The 19,495-nt window shown below is 42.5% G+C and overlaps 1 protein-coding gene across 2 annotated transcripts in view; it reads left to right on the top strand.

Annotated features, from left to right (window-relative positions):
• Positions 1-19,073, top strand: part of grm5b (glutamate receptor, metabotropic 5b) — an 84,218-nt gene extending 65,145 nt beyond the window's left edge. The window contains exons 7-18 of one of the 2 annotated variants that reach the window (XM_085795487.1): positions 3,847-4,082; positions 6,075-6,196; positions 6,933-7,057; positions 7,172-7,340; positions 7,654-7,780; positions 10,677-10,794; positions 10,898-11,084; positions 11,568-11,726; positions 12,246-12,371; positions 13,020-13,202; positions 14,225-14,391; positions 16,711-19,073. In XM_085795487.1, coding sequence (XP_085651613.1) covers positions 3,847-4,082; positions 6,075-6,196; positions 6,933-7,057; positions 7,172-7,340; positions 7,654-7,780; positions 10,677-10,794; positions 10,898-11,084; positions 11,568-11,726; positions 12,246-12,371; positions 13,020-13,202; positions 14,225-14,391; positions 16,711-17,794 — 2,803 coding nt within the window. In that variant the 3' untranslated portion in view covers positions 17,795-19,073. The remainder of the gene's footprint in view (positions 1-3,846; positions 4,083-6,074; positions 6,197-6,932; positions 7,058-7,171; positions 7,341-7,653; positions 7,781-10,676; positions 10,795-10,897; positions 11,085-11,567; positions 11,727-12,245; positions 12,372-13,019; positions 13,203-14,224; positions 14,392-16,710) is intronic. The other variant, XM_085795486.1, reaches the window with a different exon arrangement.
• The last annotated feature ends 422 nt before the right edge of the window (positions 19,074-19,495 follow it).

Below are 19,495 nucleotides of genomic sequence, written 5' to 3' on the forward strand. Positions count from 1 at the left end.
AATTATTAAAATCACATTTCTTATTCTGTTTGTGCAAGACAGAGAACAGAGTCAATTTAATTTTATGTGATTGTACTGGAGAGCTAGATAAACATATTACTTCCTGAAGGTGCAATTAGAAATTTGTTGATAAAACACTGCAGTTTGTTTGTTTTTAAACCCCGCAGCCATGTCTGTCTATTTATTTTATTTCTGTGATATTTGACCAACCATTTAATGCAGTCGGGGGATAAAGTCATTTGGCCAGATAGTGAAAGTGGTGGTCACAGACATACTCAGCAGCAAAACCAGAGCTGCTTATTCCAATAAAGCAGAACTTTTTAGAAATATTTTTGCTTTGAAGTGATGATTCATGCAAGTGTGGCTGTGAGTGTGTTACTGTGTGTGTTTCCAGTGCCGTGTGTCATTTATGCCTCTGAGGAGCTGCAGGTGTGACCTGCTGGGATGCTTGCCAAAGAGGTGGAAAGCCATAGAAAGAAAATTATGAGGGAGAGAGAGAAAGCCGGAAATGGAGCTGTGAAAGTGTAACAAAAAAGTACATCACAGAGGCAAAATAAACTGTGCATGTGTATATATGTGACAGTCATGCAGATATAAGATAGAATATACAGAAATACAGCACATTGTGTGCATGAAAAAGACAATGAGAAAAACCAGAAAAAAGGAAAAAACAGAGAAGGACATAATGACAGATGGGAGCAGTGGAATGTGACAGAGTTGCAAGGTTGGGAGGAAGAGGAGGATGGAAAAACAGAGTGAAGGGGGCTCAAGGGGAAAGCTCAAGGTGTAAATGAGAGAGAGTGAGTGAGACAGATGGAGAGAGAGGGGAAGAAAAAGAAGAAATCTATTGACAGGCTTAGACAATGCTGATTAATGATCAGGGATTGCACCGCTGTTTTCATCGACTCTGCCTGTCAATCTCACAGATACTTTCTCTTTCTTTCCTTGAAATACATCTGGAGCCACTCTGGTACTTTGTTTTTAGGCCACAGTACATTTCAGGAAGAATTTTGAAGTGACATTGTGATTGTTACACACAATTCAAGTTACTTTAAACTATGTTATTCTGTCACCGTTGTGGGCCATTTGTCATTTAAAAGAACAAAAAAAACATTCTCTGTCCTTTTAACCGAAAGAAATCGGTAAAAAAAAAAAAACATTTTCGAACATTATTTTATCAGCTGATGTCAACTAGCATTTCTTGACTCATCTATGACAACAAGCCAAACTAGCATTGGTCACAGAGCCACTGCCAGCTCTACACACAACCCCCAGCTGTTTTCCTTCATTTAAACATATTACGTATTTATACACATTTAAATGTTTACATATCTGTAGGTATGGTCTGTCGTGAAATGGGAAGCTGTGATTTATGACCATAGCTCGGAGTGCAGAGGGTGACCAGGGGGACAACAGAAAAAAAGAGAAGAGGGACAATTAGAGTGACACAAATGGTGGCAGAAGGAAGAAGTTTATACAGTACACGCACACACACGCACGTGCACACAACACTTTAGCGCTCCAATCAGACTGAGCCTAGAAGGACTGTTGTAGGAGAAAATGAGTTTTGTTCTCTGGAGGCTCTGAGAGAGAGAAAGGAAGAAACAAAGGAACAAAGAGAGGGAAGGAAAATTTCCACTGGAAGAACTTTGGATTGTTGTCTTGCTGGAGGCCATGTTGGCAGTAGTTGTGAAAGGAGGAGAGAAGATTTGTCATTCACATCCACTTCTCTCTCTTTCCCTTCCTCCCTTTATCTGCACTCACACACACACACACACACACACACACACACACACACACACACACACACACACACACACACACACACACACACACACACACACACACACACACACACACTCAGACAGACACACACACACACACACACACACACACACACACACACACACACACACACACACGCACACTGTGCCATCTGTGCTTCCTTGAGGAGAAGTAAACCCAAATCTCCCTCCAAAAAAATGCAAACTACAGTGATATGTCTCCACAGTTCTATTCGTCCTGCTGGTGTCTGATGGGGGCATGGCTGCTGAGCTGCAGCCAAAATACTCCATTTGACCTAAATCATCTCAGCACACGGCCGGTGTATGTGCGTGTGCGTCCGTGCATAGTGTTTATGCCTGTTTGTCAGCAATATGATGAATTTTGGACATTGCACATAATGATGTAAGAGCTCCCTCCCACATGTCCTCTGTGTCTCTGCTTATCATTCTGTTTGTGCCTCCTTTCACTCTGCTTCTCCCTGATTTGCTGTTTCTGCTCCTATGTCTCTCGCTCTCCTTCCTTTTTGATTCTCATTCTTTCTGTTTGTCCTTTCCTGCAGAGAAAGTAGAGCAATCTCCATGTAATTGTCTTCATCAGTGTGTGTGTGTGCAGGCATTTGAGTGTCTGTCTGTTTGATACAGGTATGTGTGTGAAATGGGGTTTATTTGTTATAGTGACATTTTAGTGCCCTGGCGCTTCACCTCTCAACCCAAACATTTAATTTCACCCAATAACTACCATGTCAGCGGTTCACTGCACACATGCACACACACATGCACACGAGGCACAGTTGTGTAATTGTAATTCCAGCTCTACGAAGAAAGCGGAGCTCTCTAATGAGCTCTAAAGGCTGACTCTGTCGTGTTTGCATATGCTGCACATTATAATTTGCATGTTCTCCACATGCTCAGCTAATCAAGTTGATTATTTCAACTATCAGTATTAAATCCTATAGGGGCTGGCCCCATAAAAAGATCCATGGCCCCAGATGGCTAATTAAACTCTTTCCATAACCAGTCAGCACACCCTTGAGATGCTCCCTTTTTGTGAGATATTACACATTTTCTCACAGAGTCGCCTTAATGGAGACCTGATGAGATATAAGACTTGGCTGTTGGTGAAATGCCTGCAGTTCACATTCTCTTAGTGTCATTATACAGATAGTACAGGGGAAGTGATTCATTGTTATGTATGGGAATTTGTCAAACTCCTCACCTGTGGTGTCCTTCACTTGATGTGCCAGTGCCTTGTGTCTCAGTTTGTTAAGACTAATGCAGAAATGCAGACAGAAATAAAAAGAAAATACAATTTTTATCGTCCATTGTCATCACAGTTTTATCTGAGCAATAACACAACACCCCCAACTCACAACTTTGTTGTGTTTTGCTCCTGCTACCGTCTTTCTCTTTGTGTGGTGTTCTGCAGGACAAACTGACCACCATGTGTCCATAACACTCAGTCCGACTGTCCTCATGGAAACAACATCTCATTTGAGTTCCACTTATAATAGTTGGACCAAAAATACACTGAACAAAAATATAAACGCAACTCTGCTCCCATTTTCATGAGCTGAACTCAAAGATCTAAAATGTTTTCTATTTTACACAAAATAACTAATTTCTCTCAAATATCGTTCACAAATCTGTCTACTGTAAATCTGTTTTAGTGAGCACTTCTCCTTTGCTGAGATAATCCATCCACCTCACAGGTGTGGCATATCAAGATGCTGATTAGACAGCATGATTACTGCACAGGTGTGCCTTAGGCTAAATCTTTGAGTTCAGCTCATGAAAAATGGGAGCAAAAACAAAAGTGTTGTGTTTATATTTTTGTTCAGTGTACATATAAAATTGACCATCATACTACTATCTCAATCTTCCATCTTTGCTCTCAAATTATTAAAGTTTGGTAAGAAAAAACTTCAAGCTATGTTTTCTGAACAGCATTTGCTGCAGATTGTCACAACTTCATCAGAAATTGACACAAATCTTGTTTTTGTATTGTGGTTGTGAAATTAACGCGTTGCTTGTCTTTCCTTGTGTTTTTCATTTGTTTTTGCAGTGATGGATGGGCAGACAGGTATGACGTGACAGATGGTTTTGTTAGAGAAGCATCCGGCGGTATCACCATCAAGCTCCAGTCGGCCGATGTGAAATGGTTTGATGAATACTACCTTAAACTTCGCCCCGAAAACAACCACAGGAACCCGTGGTTCCCAGAGTTCTGGCAGCATCGCTTTCACTGTCGGCTTAAAGGCCATCCACAGGAGAGCAGCAAGTACAACCGGACCTGCAGCAGTGAGTACAGACACATATGGGCAAACAAATGTTTGCATGTGTGTAATGTCAGCGCTTAAATATATTTTTGTTGTTGTGTTTTCTATAGGCCGAGTTCTATAGCTTTTACATGTGTTCAAAATAATAGCAGTCCGACATCACTAGCAAGATACTTTTTTTTTTTTCAACTTTTTCTGGAAGGTTTAGTAAAGGTATAGAAAACCAACAGACCCAACAGGCATGATGTGCATGCTGCTGATTCTGTGAAACTGAATCATTTACTGAAAGGGGCGTGTTCAAAAAAATAGCAGTGCCAAGTTCGATTATTGAGGTCATTGATTATGTGAAAAAAAAATAGGTGTTAAACAGGTGGCCCTTATTCAAGGATCAAGGCAATGGACACTGCATATGCTGGCTGTGCATTTGTCCTTGAAAAACAGAGTAAAATGGGTCGTTCAAGACACTGTTCAGAAGAAGCGCATTCTTTGATTAAGAAATTAATAAAAAGAGGGGAAAACCTATAAAGAAGTGCAGAAAATGATAGGCTGTTCAGTTAAAATGATATCAAACGCTTTAAAATGGCAGCCAAAACCAGAAAGGCGAGGAAGAAAAAGAAAAACGACTATTCGAATGGATCGGAGAATAACCAAAATGGCAAAGGCTCAGCCAATGATCAGCTCCAGGAGGATCAAAGAAGATCTAAGATTGCCTGTGAGTACTGTAACAATCAGACAACGTCTATGTGAAGCCAAGCTACCACCAAGAAGCCCCCGCAAAGTCCCATTGTTCAAAGAAATACATGTAATGAAGCGGTTACAATTTGCCAAATAACACATTGACTGGTCTAAAAAGAAATGGCGTAATATTTTGTGGACTGATGAGAGTAAGATTGTTCTTTTTGGGTCTAAGGGCCACAGACAGTTTGTCAGACGTCCTGCAAACACTGAATTCGAGCAACAGTACACAGTGAAGACGGTGAAGCATGGTGGTGCATGGTGGTGCAAGCATCATGATATGGGGATGTTTCTCGTACTATGGTGTTGGTCCTATTTATCGCATACCAGGGATCATGGATCAGTTTGAGTACATCAGAATACTGGAAGAAGTCATGTTGCCGTATGCTGAAGAGGAAATGACCCCAAACAAGACAATGACCCCAAACACACCAGCAAGCGTGTATTTTTTTGAACATTATATTTCTTGACTTTCTGTAAAATATTATCAAATTAAATTACTTTTTCCAATTTTCTTGGTTTGAAATAGAATGTGCAGTGTCCCCAATGCACTTGTGTTCCTCAAAATACAATTTATTTGAAGAATTTTGAGGTTTACTCACCTTTTTAAACACACTGCTATTATTATGAACATAACTGTAGCTGTACTATATTTTCCACCCAGTCACAACCATCTGGAGAACACAGACACAGGGAGACTGAATTGTTTTGCACCAGGCTACAGTATCAATCTGCTTTTATTGACAGGCTTTCATATTGGCCAATGTCATTGAAAATAACATTCAACCATGACATAGAAGAAGACTAGCTGAACACACACCCACACACCTACACACATAGGATATGCACAGTTTTCCTGTTCATCTGAAGATATCCCTTGTGGCTGTGAGTGCACCCTCCCTTTCTTTCTTTGTATTCATCTCCCACAATTCTTCGCTCTCTGTTTCATTCCCTCCATTCATAGGCAAAACTGTATGTGAGAGCTGCATCAAAGGGAATCATGTCTCATGTATTCTAATGAAATGGGATGTGAAATACAAATGAACAGCACAGAGAAAAAGACGCAAAGAAATGAGATGTGGAGGTGGGAAGTGGCCGATGAGAAGAAATGAGAGGAAAGACACTGGTCTTTGATGTTTGAAGGGAAAAAAAATGGAGCCACACATTGTTACATAAAATTAGAGGAGAAACGTGAAATTAAGAGTTGCTTTGATACACCTGACTTTGTCTTGTCTGTCCTTTCTCTCTTCCCTCCGACTGTTCCCATCCTCCTCTGTAGAGCGGGAGTCGCTTCGGCAGCAGTATGCACAGGACACCAAGATGGGGTTTGTCATTAATGCCATCTACTCAATGGCATATGGACTGCATAATATGCAGCGGGCACTCTGCCCAGGCTATCAGGTAGGTTTTTCTCTGATGGGTGAATGGAGGGACACTACAGTGCAGATAAAGGGGTGGGATTGATGGGGAAAAAACAAGGTCCCAGATGGGTGTTTTGTTGCTATTTTACAATAGACCTCGTTTCCATGGGTCCCATTTTTAAATGAATGCAAAATGTGGGGACAGCACGTACCAAAAAGTAATAAGCGTGACACATGATGTATTTATTGAGAAAATCAGACAAGGCAGTACAAAACTGTAGCATAAGTGTAAAACTGTATTTTATTAAGTTCATAAGTTCATACTCAGAAAACACAGAAATAAGTTAATTTTTACAGATTTTGGTTCAATTTTACTGTGACTTGCTGCGAGAGTGACTTAGACCTTCATTGCTTCAGGCGTGTAAACTGAGATGCAATATTTCAGACTCAGTGGTTCAGTTCTGACTTAACAGTTCACTGTGGATGAAAATGCCACAGTGGTTGAATGGTACAGTCCAAGGGTAGCAGAATAATACCTGCTACACTGCACTTTACAATTCCCATGTCATTTGGAGGGATGATACTGTACACAATGTTGGTATAGTATGTTAGTTCCATGGTACAGTAATGGTGTTTTGGGTGAACTTCTCTATCCTCACACTGAGGTTTAACCCATTAATGATCATTTCTTGTGCACACACAAAAATATTGTGTTTTTTGAGCTTTCAGTCAGAACATCTTTGTTTTATATGACATGGATGTTGATGTACTTTAAGGGCCTGTGTGATGCCATGCGACCTATAGATGGTGCTACACTGCTGGACTTCTTGATGAAAACGAACTTCACAGGGGTGTCAGGGGAGGGAATTTTATTTGATGCGAATGGAGACTCACCTGGCAGGTAAGTTGTGTAACCGAACACAGATGTCAGTGACATCTTTTGCAAATGTAATAGACAGAGGTGGTGTCCGCATGTTTATTTATGCACTTTCATGTATGTGTTTTTTATGCATAGATATGAAATAATGAACTTCAAAAAGATGGGGAAGGACTACTATGACTACATTAACGTTGGCAGTTGGGACAATAGCGGCTTGAAGATAGATGATGATGAAATCTGGCCCAACAAAGATGCAATGATCAAGTCTGTCTGCAGTGAACCCTGCGACAAAGGACAGATCAAGGTAAGTCAGACGAAGACAGATAAAATGTCTGCTTACATCAGTTATGTAGACTCTGTATGAAATATATCAAGGCTCTAACATGCCTTTCAGTAAGTAATGCAGTGTTGTGTATCCAGCATCCTAACATGGACAGAATAGCTGTAAATGTCTAATGTATGTGAGACATTTTCATCTGTGGAAAAGACTGGATTTTTTCCCAAACAAACAGTCTTACAGGCCAGTTAAAGTCTGAAAGAATGAGGGCATTTTCAAGCATGTGCACAAAGGTGCAGCAAAGATGCACAGATGTGTTGTGCTCTTCTGCCCCTTCAAGGTGATCCGGAAAGGTGAGGTGAGCTGCTGCTGGACGTGCACTCCCTGCAAAGAAAATGAGATTGTGTTCGACGAGTACACCTGCAGAGCCTGTGAACTGGGCTCTTGGCCTATCGATGACCTCACAGGTCAGTCTCTGTTTGTTTGTGTTGGTGCATGTTTATTTTGAACCTTTACCAGTGATCTCAAGGACATTTCCACTTGAACAGAAACACTCTGCATTGAGCAGATACAGTCTTTGACCATGCTACAAAAAAATCCTGTTATATCGGTGTGGTAGTGCTGTTTGGGGAAAAGTGTGCACAACTTCATGTATACAGTATTTGTGTGTGTGGATTCAAAGCATGAGGGAGGTTTAATGAGACGATATAGTTGTTTCTTGTTTCAAGAATTGCACCAGTTACATTAGAGGGAGAAACTTGAGAGACGATCCCTGTGTTCCCCCTCTCCCCATCCCTTTCTTCACCTCACTCTCTCGTCCCTTTAATTTGTTACCAATATGGTAACCAGTGTTTTAATTATTCTGCATCAAGAGCAGCTTTCAATGCAAATACATTTCAGTTGCAATGATATTTCTCCTCCATTGCGTCCGAAGCGGTTGGATATTGCCTTATGCTTTCAGCTGCTCATTATAATGCTCGCTAGCTCCTCACCAAGCTCAATGATTAAAACATGAATCGGGCCCTGCTGAAAATTCAGAGGAAGCTTCTCTGCCAGAGACAGAAGCATCCATAACCCAAAACAGGGAGACTATGACAAAGAGAAAGTTTAGGGAGATAAAGGAAAGCACTGGGCTTACCCGTGTGTGTGTGTGTGTGTGTGTGTGTGTGTGTGTAGGTGTGTGTAGGTGTTCATCTTTGCATGTTCACGTGTGTGAGTACGTGTGACTCATTTCATCACCAATAAGTGCTGTGTGTGTGTGTCTCCCAGTGGGGCTATATGGAAACACTAATAATGAGGTGTAAACAAACTGCTTGCCTGTTCCTCCAGCAGACATTTTGATCTCTCTCCCTCAGGCCACACGAAAGGAGAGAAAGTGTGCGCGAGAGAGGGAGAGATATAGAGGCAGAGGGAGTAGAGGAGATAGGACAAGGTCTCAGCTGGCAGGGACCAGAGGTAAAGTGGGTGTGAAAGTCATAGAAGGCAATGGGAGAGCTTAGGAGACAGCAACAGAACTAAAACAAGAAAAAGACAGTGATGGAAAAGTGACATAAAAAGAGAGTTTGGAAGATAGAGGGAGAGAGATGGAGATGAACAGAGGCTCTGACAGAAGCAGCAACCAGGGAGAGTGAAAGAAGCAGAAAAAGGGAGAAGGGGGGATTAGCTTTGGGATTTGAGCCTCTCCACTGATGGGTAAAGTTCCACAGTTTGAGTCTAACAATGTTTAAAGAAGTTTGCCTCAAAACTTTACAGTGACTGAACCGTTCGAACTGTCCCCATAATGCACCAGTTTGGCTCAGGGTCCAGCATGGTACCATTTCCTGCAGGTTTCTGTGAACTAATTACGTATTAATTTGCCAACATTGCAGATGCTTTTAGGCCGATCTGAGATCCCACCCATGAGAAAAACACTGATCTGGGATTTTCAGCCCCAACATCTTGATTTATGTAGGCAGGATTAATTGGAGCTAAACTCTCAGCAAGTTCCTCACTTTCCTACACCATCATGCATTTTCCTGGGTGGGAGGTCCTCACCTTTAATGGCTAACGGATCACTTAATGTAGTCCTTGTCTTATTATTCTGTTGCATGGTTTTCAATAACTCACCCTATTTTAGTTATGATTGAAAGAGCTTTTTAACTGAAATGGGGCTAGGAGCTTTCCAGTGATGTAAGCCTGGAAGTGAGCCACATGTGCTGCAGAATGACTCCAGCTTATTTTCTGTCTGTTTGTTACAGTCCCTTTGGCTCTCATTCTGCAGTTAGGTTGTTGCTGATGGCCCTAGACCTAACCACATCACTGATTTAATAAGCTTTATTGATTGTGTTAAAGACAAAGCCATTAAATTACTTAAATCTTTTTTAATGAGTGTTCTCTCTCTCTTTTCTCTCTCTCTCTCTCTCTCTCTCTCTCTCTCTCTCTCTCTCTCTCGATTTGCGATACTGTAAACAGGTGTGTGTGTGTGTGTGTGTGTCTGAGCATGTGTGTGTCTTAGAGAGAGAGAGGGAGAGAGAGAAAAGCATTAAGAGCAAAAGGAAGGAAAAGAAAGCAAAATGGAGAGAGGAGTGAGGGAGGGAGACAAACAAAGCAAGAAAGTGATAACATGCAGTGACAGAATTTTTTGGAGAGACCTGTGCACCTGCTGCTCTGGTATGTCTAGACCACCCAGCCGCATATAATTTCAGCAAGCGTCATGATGGATCATAATTAGAACTGTCCCTTTAATTTATGGCACATGATTTCCTTGCCCAGAAGGAAGACAGAGATGGAGGAAGAAGGGGAAGGAAAGAATTAGGTAGAAAGATGGGAGTGGTAAGGATGACAAGAGAAAGGGGAGATGTTAGGGGGAAGAAGGGGACAGAGTGATGGATGAGTAGAACAAAGAAAAAGAGAGTGACAGGAAACAGATCAAACAGAATATAGAGAGGAAGGGAGGGAACAGAGACGAGGCAAAATAGCAGAGAGAGAGGTGTGTTAGAGAACAAGTCAAATCTTCACAAGCAGCGGCAGAACACCGGATAACCAAGGAGCCATGATGTGCAATTCACACATTATACATGTTTTATGAATGGATTGGAAACAGATTGATAGCAACTAAATGCACATATTCAGTTGTCACATTTTCACACATGACTATCCCCTTTGCCCATGTTCCCTAAGCTTTTTTACATTTATCCTAAATCTACATGTATATCAAGAGGTAAACAGGATGCAGAGTTTGGCTGCAGGCAGTGCAGATTTAGACCCAAAAAAGCCTCGCCTGTCTACTCAGTTGTTGGTCAAATGAGTCAAGTAAAGGTTGAAATATGTATGGAAGTCTTAGTCTTGCCTACAGTTCACTGTGTTCTTCAAATATATCCCCAGGCTGTGATCCAATCCCAGTCGAGTACCTGCGCTGGGGAGACCCTGAACCCATCGCTGCAGTGGTCTTTGCCTGCCTCGGTCTAATGGCCACTTTTTTTGTCACTGCTGTCTTCATCAGGTAATGAATCGGTATCCTCAGTGTGAGTTTAATGGTTTTCCTGCTTGAGTGTCATGTTTGTGTTTCTGCAGACAACTGCTCATACGTATATATCTGTCTTCAGGTTCCGGGACACCCCAGTGGTGAAATCCTCCAGTAGGGAGCTGTGCTACATAATACTGGCAGGGATCTGCCTGGGTTACCTGTGCACCTTCAGCCTCATAGCCAAGCCCCATGTCGTCCACTGCTACCTCCAGCGATTGGGAATAGGTCTGTCACCTGCCATGAGCTACTCTGCACTTGTCACCAAGGTAAAGATCGAATTAAGAATACATGAATAAAGTATGAGATATAGGCTGCAGCAAGTGTGTGAGAGGTGTAGGGCTAATGGATGGATGTGGGTGGGTGGAAACCAAGCCATGGACCACTGTGGAAGAGTATCTCTCCCCTGTATATAATCCCTTTTAGCTCTTTTTTTGAATAGAGTGAGGGGATATAGGTGCCATGAAGTCAAAAGCTGGGGTAAAGGTCTGTTACAGCTAGGTTGGCCTCAACAGTATCAGAGAGCTGCAGTAGCTTTCCCATAAGAAATGATTGAGTTTATAGCACTAGAGTTTAACTCCTGTGTGCAATTATTATGCCTGTATTTTTTTCTCTATATACTCACTAATGTGCCTCAGTCAGTGACAGAGTGGAAATACATAGAGCAGCTGGCCAGAATATACATTATATATGGTTGTGTTCGGTATATAGTCTATTAAAATGCCCTCATGGTGTTTGCAATCTCATCCCAGACGAACCGGATTGCTCGGATTCTGGCAGGCAGCAAGAAGAAAATCTGTACTAAGAAACCTCGCTTCATGTCTGCCTGCGCTCAGCTCATCATTGCCTTCCTCCTCATTCTGCTGCAGCTGGGCATCATCGTGGCTCTCTTCCTCATGGAGCCACCTGACGTAGGCTGTGTCTGTTTTGTGTTGTGAGTGGGAGGGTAGCTCATTGAGAGAGCCTTAGGAGCAGACAAAATAGAAGACATGAAGAAAAATGAGTTGACTGAGGGAAAAAAAGGGAAGTTTTTGTTACATCAGATATTTTTTGAAAGCATTTAACAAGAGATTAATGAGTGGATCAACAGGGACTACTTTACACAGTGCTTCTCTCAGCCACAGGCGCAGGAGTATTTACCACATGTGATCATTTAAAGTAATCATGACTAGAAGCAATAATTCTGATCAACCAGTCACTTGTTTCTAATTAAAATTTACGATAATGATCAGGGTATTTTCATTGGACGTTTGAATTTGTCAGCTTAATGAATTCAGTGTCAGTTTGTTGATTTGGTCTCTTCTTAAATGCCTCTGTTGCCAGCATGCCTACCTCTATTGAGAAAAAAAATAATGCAGTGATTCTTGTAGAAAGAGCCTTGTCAAACTTTTTATTGTTGGCATGTCCCATTCTCTCCTCCGTGTCTACAGGTGATCCATGACTACCCCAGCATTCGCCAGGTCAACCTCATTTGCAGCACCACCAACCTGGGTGTGGTTGCCCCACTGGGGTACAATGGCCTTCTCATCCTCAGCTGCACCTTTTATGCCTTCAAGGTATTTGTTGAAGTGTTTGTACAGTAATTACTATAGTATTGAATATGCTGAAAATAATTAGGTCACAATTAATATTTCTTATCCAGACTTGATAAGTAGTGGGTGCTTTAAAGCTCTGAGGATGCATTTATTTAGAGTTGTGTTTTCATACTAAACATCCTAAATATCCAATTTGTAATATGTGCAAAACACATCTTACGACAGTGTCATAATGTGAAATGCCATGATGAAACCATTGTTTTTGTGTTGCTGCTCTGCAACCTTTCAACAGCAGTAAATTAATTTTTATAACAACAAACACATTAGAAAGTCAATGTTTGATGATTGGTGGCCTGTAGCTATCCATTTTCTGTATTGTGAAAGCAGAATGGTATAAAGAGGAAAAAACCTGAAATGCACTGCACTTCAAGCTAATAAACTGACTGTGTTTATGAAGTACTGCACCAGAGCAAAGCACTAGAGCTCTTAGTGTAAGGTTATGGCCAAATGTTTCACCTAATCTTCTTGCACATAATGTTGAGTATAGTATCAAAATCATGGTTGTAAATAACCAGCGTTTATTCTATTTCTGCAAAGACTATTTATCAAAAATGGTGTTTGCTCACATTGTTGTCTTTCTTTTTCTCTAACTTTCTCTCCCTCTCTAAGACCCGCAACGTTCCTGCTAATTTCAATGAGGCGAAGTACATTGCCTTTACCATGTACACCACCTGTATTATCTGGCTGGCCTTTGTGCCCATCTACTTTGGTTCCAACTACAAAATTATCACCATGTGCTTCAGTGTCAGCCTCAGTGCCACTGTGGCTCTGTGTTGCATGTTTGTACCAAAGGTAAGGCTCAACCTAAAACTAACTACCCATTTGATCATATATACTTCCTTACACCTTCTTCCTTCATAAACATTGAGTGTCTGGTTTGAGCCACCACAATTTTATTTTGGTTAAAGGGGACATATTATGCTCATTTCTGCTTCTTGACATGGTAACTTGATGTCTAAAAGTAATGTTAGTAACATGCTTTAGTCAGAAAAACCAAAGGATTGAGCACAGCTGGGTTCTCTACACACCAGTTTCACAGCCCTGCTCTAAACGGTCGGTTTAGAACCTTCGCTCTGGTAGCTGAGGTAACCATGGTAACCACGGGAGCGAGGGCTTGAATATTCACATCACCCGGCTTGTGATGTAATAAGCCGGGTGAAATTAAAACGGCTTGTTAAGAGACACATTTTCTTACTATGGCAGTTTACAAAATATTGACGTAGTTGTCAAAACTTACGTTTAAGGGGTGAGGAGGCACTCCGGAAACGCAAATACACATACTAAAACAATGAAAAAGTGAGTTTTGCATAATATGTCCCCTTTAAGCAAGGTACAGTGATTTTTAAAATATGACGATAAAGCACATCAACATATTTTTTGAATCAGTTATTACAAACTTGAAAATAAATCTTCACTACATGCCTCCACTGAAGTGAAAAATTATTTTTGAAATATTATCACGTATCATAGTTTATCTATTCATACACTAAAAGCTAGAGATTCATATGGCTTCAAGGAGCAGGTTTGTGTTTAAACAAGAGCAGGAAATCAATAAAAACCATTAGCAACTGCCTCTTTTGAGAATTGTCTTTTTATGAGGGTTCTACATTTATGCCATGAAAGCCTTTAGCACACCTCAGAAAAGGAGTGTATCAAAACTGTTGTTGCTGGCAGCATCAATGTGTCTGTAGTTATTGGCAGAGTGCTGTTGATCTTTTCTCTTTGCAAACATGTTGCAATCAAGCTGTTGTTTTTTTTTTTAAAGTTGTTTGGCCGTGGTTAAATAAGATATTCTGTGTTTTGTTTCATACCAGGTGTACATCATTTTAGCCAAACCAGAGCGTAACGTGCGCAGTGCCTTTACCACTAGCACAGTGGTCCGAATGCACGTGGGCGACGGCAAATCGTCCTCAGCTGCCAGTCGCTCTTCTAGTCTGGTTAACCTGTGGAAACGCAGAGGCTCTACTGGAGAGACACTCAGGTATATATGTGTGTGTGTGTGTGTGTGTGTGTGTGTGTGTGTGTGTGTGTACCCAGTAGAGAATTCTTGGCCAGGTTAATGCCAGGTTACTCTTCAGTTACAGTCCAAGGCATCATTTCTATAATGGCCCCACTCTGAGACTATTTATGGTCTGTGTGTTTGCGTGTCTGTGTGTGTGTGTGTGTTTGAGCGCTCTGAGAGATTGATTCTCTGAACTCCCCCGAGTCTGCCTAACTGTTCTTATGACCCTAACATGAACTGCAGACAATTGCCTAATGGAGACATGGCAAAGGAGAGAGACGGGAATGAACTGAGGAAGGCAGGGTAAGGAGAAAACTGAGAGAGGGGGGAAAAAAACTGATGGAGGGAATGGACAGAGAGAAAGATGATGAGCAGAGAAATGATGGAAAAGAAAGAGAGGAAAATACTAAAGGAATAGTGTGAAAATGAGAGACATAATAGCTTTTGTGACCAGCTTAAGGCCATCCCCAAGTCATCTACTGTGACAGGAAACTGATCAAAAGACACAAAGGGAGTGACGCACAGCCACTTGCCCAGACAAAAAAGGGGGGAAAAAGACTAGAACACGTTTTCGTTTGTCAGCAGGTTACTTCAGCTCACCCTGTTCGGCAAAGCAAGATTTCAATCTTACTCTTATGAGAAATGTCAGGAGTGTTTCCATCTCCGTTCCTTTTATTCCTCTCTTCCCCTCTCCATCTCTTTTTGGTCCTGTCTCCCTCTGTGGGTGGTGGTAATTGGCAGGGCTGTCTATCTCCTGAGTGCAGCGCTGGAAGCTGTTGCCTTTGAGATGCTGTCATTGTGTAGTCTGAGCAGATGCAGACAGACATGAAACCAGCAGACCACAGGGAAAAAGAAGAAATATTGAAAAGTAATATTTGACTGATGTCTGAACTACTGAAAAGTGCTTGATTTACCCTCACCAGTCATTAAACTCACCCTCAGAGCTGGATGCATAGAAGATGCAGGTCTGGCTTGGTCCCTCCTCACTACAAAGCCTTCTGTAAGAGACTCCTCCCATGGGATCAGACAACATCATATTGCATGTGTAGGTCCAGGTCGTCATATGCAGTGTATTTATGTGTGTGTATGTGTGGACATGTGTGTGAGTGTGAGTTTCACAGAGTCCATGTGTAGGTGTGTGTGTGTGTGTGTGTGTGTGTGTGTGTGTGTGTGTGTGTGTGTGTGTGTGTGTGTGTCTCCAGGGTGAATTGAGTTCCTTTCACCCCTGGCCATGGTGGTGTGAGGTTTAATCAGAAGTTCTACTATAGATTAATCACACTAATTAACCTGACAAAGGGATGAGAGGAAGAAAAGCAGGGAGGAGGCAGGGGACGGAGCACTGTGACAAATGTGAGGTAGAGAAAAGTGGAAGAAATGGTACAAATGGAGGGAGGAATAGAGAGGAAGAGAGAACCTGACAAAGAAAAATGAAGAACATACTGGTGTGAAAAAATAGAACAGAAAATTAATTTAATGAAATCACTTTGCATATGAAGTCCAACTGTTTTTCTCCATTTTCTCCATTTGAATATGTTTGTATGTATAAACCACATTAGTCATCTAAGATAAGAAATTAGGATTAACTAATTAAATGGTTTTGCCATATGTGGTTTCTTGTACAGTAGTGCAGTTATCCCTCATATTGATAAGTGACCAACGAATGCTTTTGGATTTGTTTTACAAAAGATCATGTGACATTATTATTTTATTAGTAAAATAAATCTTATTCAGTAAGTAAGTACATCAGTAATTGAAACAAGGAGGTTCAAATGAGTCCCTAATTATTTCCCTAAGTCCCGAATATTATTGGTGTAACAAGGAATGTTTAATCTAAGTTTTGTATGATGCAATACAAAATTAAAAATGACAAACAAATCAGTTAAGTGTTAACAAATGTAGTGTATTTGTTACCTAAAAGAAGGAGCAAATAAGGTTCTGCATGTACATAACACCTATATTCAGTTCAGTTGCCAGCCAGAGAGTACTGAGTATTTTGTGTATAATGTTCATGGTAGACCCCTTCATGTCAAAGTAAAGTTTGAAAGTCAAGACACTGTCAAACATAAACAGACAAATCCAAAATTGATGCATGCTGCGTCTAAATTAAAGATAAAGAATTAAAGGTGCTTGTACAATCTTATCTTTACAATCACTCAACAGTTAAATTTGTTTTCCACATCAAGGCAAGAAAAAAACGGATAAACTGTAAATCAAATGAAGGTGATGAATCAACCTTCAAACATTAAAAAACAACCCTTCTGCCTCTCTTTTACCTGCCACGTCTTCTCTGTCCTCTAGCTCCAACGGGAAATCAGTGTCATGGGCACAGACGGAGCGCAGCAGTTCACGTGGCAACCATCTGTGGCAGCGGCTCTCCTTCCACATCAAGAAAAAGGAGAACAATCAGACCGCCGTCATCAAGCCCTTCTCCAAAACCTCTGAGGAGCGTTACTGCGGTGGGAGCGACCTGCCCCCACATGTCCCACTGCCCTCCCTCCCGTCCATGTCCTCCCTGCCCAGTCACCAGGACACTGGCACAGACAAGACCCTCTACGAGCTCTCGGAGGCAGAGGAGCGCTACTCCATCACATACAGGCCGCAGACGCCTTCGCCGATCAGCACGGTCAGCCAGAGACTGGGCACGGGTCTAGGGGAGGAGCCTCTGATGGCCGGCATACCAAAGTACCCCAGCAGCATCTGCAGCGGTGGCAGCGGGGGCAGCAGCTGCGGCCCCCCCAGCAGCGGCTCCGTCGTGACCGGGAGCGACGGCCGCTTGGTCACCGTGGACGACCAGCCGGGACGGCCCCAGAGTTCGCTGATGGATCAGATCAGCTGCGTGGTGAACCGCTTCACCGCCAACATCTCGGAGCTCAACAGCATGATGCTCTCCACCTCCCCGACTCACTCGCACACACACAAACACGCGCCTCCCTCCCCGCACCCCGCTGACCCCTACCTGTTGCCCCGCGACCTGCAGATGCCCCCCACCCTCACCACCTACGCCGACGTCCAGCCCCTCCCGCCCGTCGAGTCCAGCTTGGGGGGTCGTGGCGGCTGCCTCGTTCACCCCGTCCCTCATTCGCCTTACCCGCTGCCGCCTCCTCACCCCCAGGCCTCCCCCTCTCTCTCCCCGATGAGGGGGGGCCTGATGGCCCGCCTCAGCGACTCCCCTCTGCGGAGGGCGGAGTTGGAGGAGGAGCTTATTGCTTTGACTCCTCCGTCACCCTTCCGCGACTCTCTGGCGTCCAGCAGCGGCTCACCTGTGTCAGAGACAGAACTGTGTCTCCCCCCGGTCCCCTCCCACCCTCCCCCCTCTCCCCCTTCACCCAGGTATAGCAGACTCACGCTCAGAAACTACAGCCAGAGTTCATCCTCACTGTGAGGCAGAGATGACAGGTGAAGAAAACACAGATTTGAAGAGGAGCACTCAAAAACAACAGGTCATAAGGAGAAAAGAGGATGGATGGACTGAAATCCATTTGTCCCTGCGTGGAGTGAAAACATGAAGCGAGGGAGCAATGGAGGGCTGGTTGGTGAATGCACCGAGCTGTGTTTGTGTTTACATGTTCGCAGTGAGATGCAAGCGTAAGAAGCTTGCCCACGTCGTATTTTCTTAGTGCTGTCTCTCACAAGTCAAGATGTGAAGCACTGCAACAGTGGCCACTATAACTTTGCAGTGTGTTGGTGTCTGTAAAGCAAGAAATCAATCTGGAAGGTCGAGAGCGACGCGTTTAGGTTTGGGTAGTGGCCTTATGGTAACATGGCTATCAACTAATTACAGATTATGAGTGTGTGTGTGCGTGTGTACGTGCGTGCATAGTTGTGAGAGTTAATGACAATATGAGAGTATTGATGAGGTAAGACTCCTAAATTCTGTGCGGTTGAACAGAGGCTTTCAAGGGCACATAGTATTTACAGTATCTGCTCATACATACACTCACTCACACATACAAATACATAAGTGGGAGCACACACAATGTAAGGGAATAACACTGTAAATATATGAGAGGTTATGGATTTCTTCGTGATGATAAAATCCAACATGCTTCTGACAAAAGTGCATTGCGTTAACATACCAGGCTGTATGTTATTCTGAAGAACTTTCTCACAAAAGCATCTTTTGATTTCATTCAGCTCTCCGATCTGTTCCCTCTACATAGCTTTCTTTTCCTCAGTCCCTCTTTCTCTTTCTGCTTTCTTTTATCCTGCCAGTATTTCAGTATTTTCTACTCTTCCAGTTTGTTTTCTTCAGAAGTTTGAATGTATATTTTCTACATGATTCCTGAAGCAGTTGGGACCAAACCTTTTGTACCTCTCTGTCTGTGACTTGAGAAAGAGGGAGAGGAGGGATTGAGAAGACCGGGCATTGTTTTACCATAAACAACTTAGTCATTAAATTCTGTCCCGGTGAATGATTGGGAAAAAAATCTGACCTCAAAGCTTATTGTTAGTGTGTGACATTTAGCAGAGCATTATGTAAGGCTTAGCTGGATCCCAGTCATGACATTTTCTCTATACACTTTGTCAGCAGGACGCTCTGTCACTCTGTTTCATCAAAGACGGTGCTTTGAATGGGATTAATTGGAATCAGAGTCATCTTTAATGTTAGCGGGCACAGTTTGACGGATTCGCTCTCAACCAGGGTCATCTGCTGCACAGGTGCTGCAGAGACCCTTTGAAAGATCCCCACTCTTTTCAACCCAAGAGAGACAGAACCATAAAAAAAGATTCATAAATTAAAACCAAGGGGCTTTTCATATATTTTCAGAAGTTTGAACCTTGGATGAGACTGACACCACACGACTGTCAGTGTCACAATATCAACCTACTGTAGTAGGAGATGACCGACATTCAGTTTAGCCAGACAAAAATAAAATTAGCATAGAAGAAACAGGCAAATTTTGAGACGATGACACCACTCTCATGTCTGTCAGGTGAAAGGGTAAAGACTGTGGTCTGGTAACATGATAATTAGTTAGCTTTCAAGGTGCTGGTAGGGACAGAGCCCCACTGGCCTTTCCCCTCTTTTGCCTGTGTTTATTCTAAACTAACTAGCTGCTTGTTGTAGCTGTGTATTGAATGG

This window comes from Trachurus japonicus, chromosome 13 (assembly GCF_045865225.1).
Source record: "Trachurus japonicus isolate A0001 chromosome 13, Traja_1.0".
Taxonomy (NCBI): domain Eukaryota; kingdom Metazoa; phylum Chordata; class Actinopteri; order Carangiformes; family Carangidae; genus Trachurus; species Trachurus japonicus.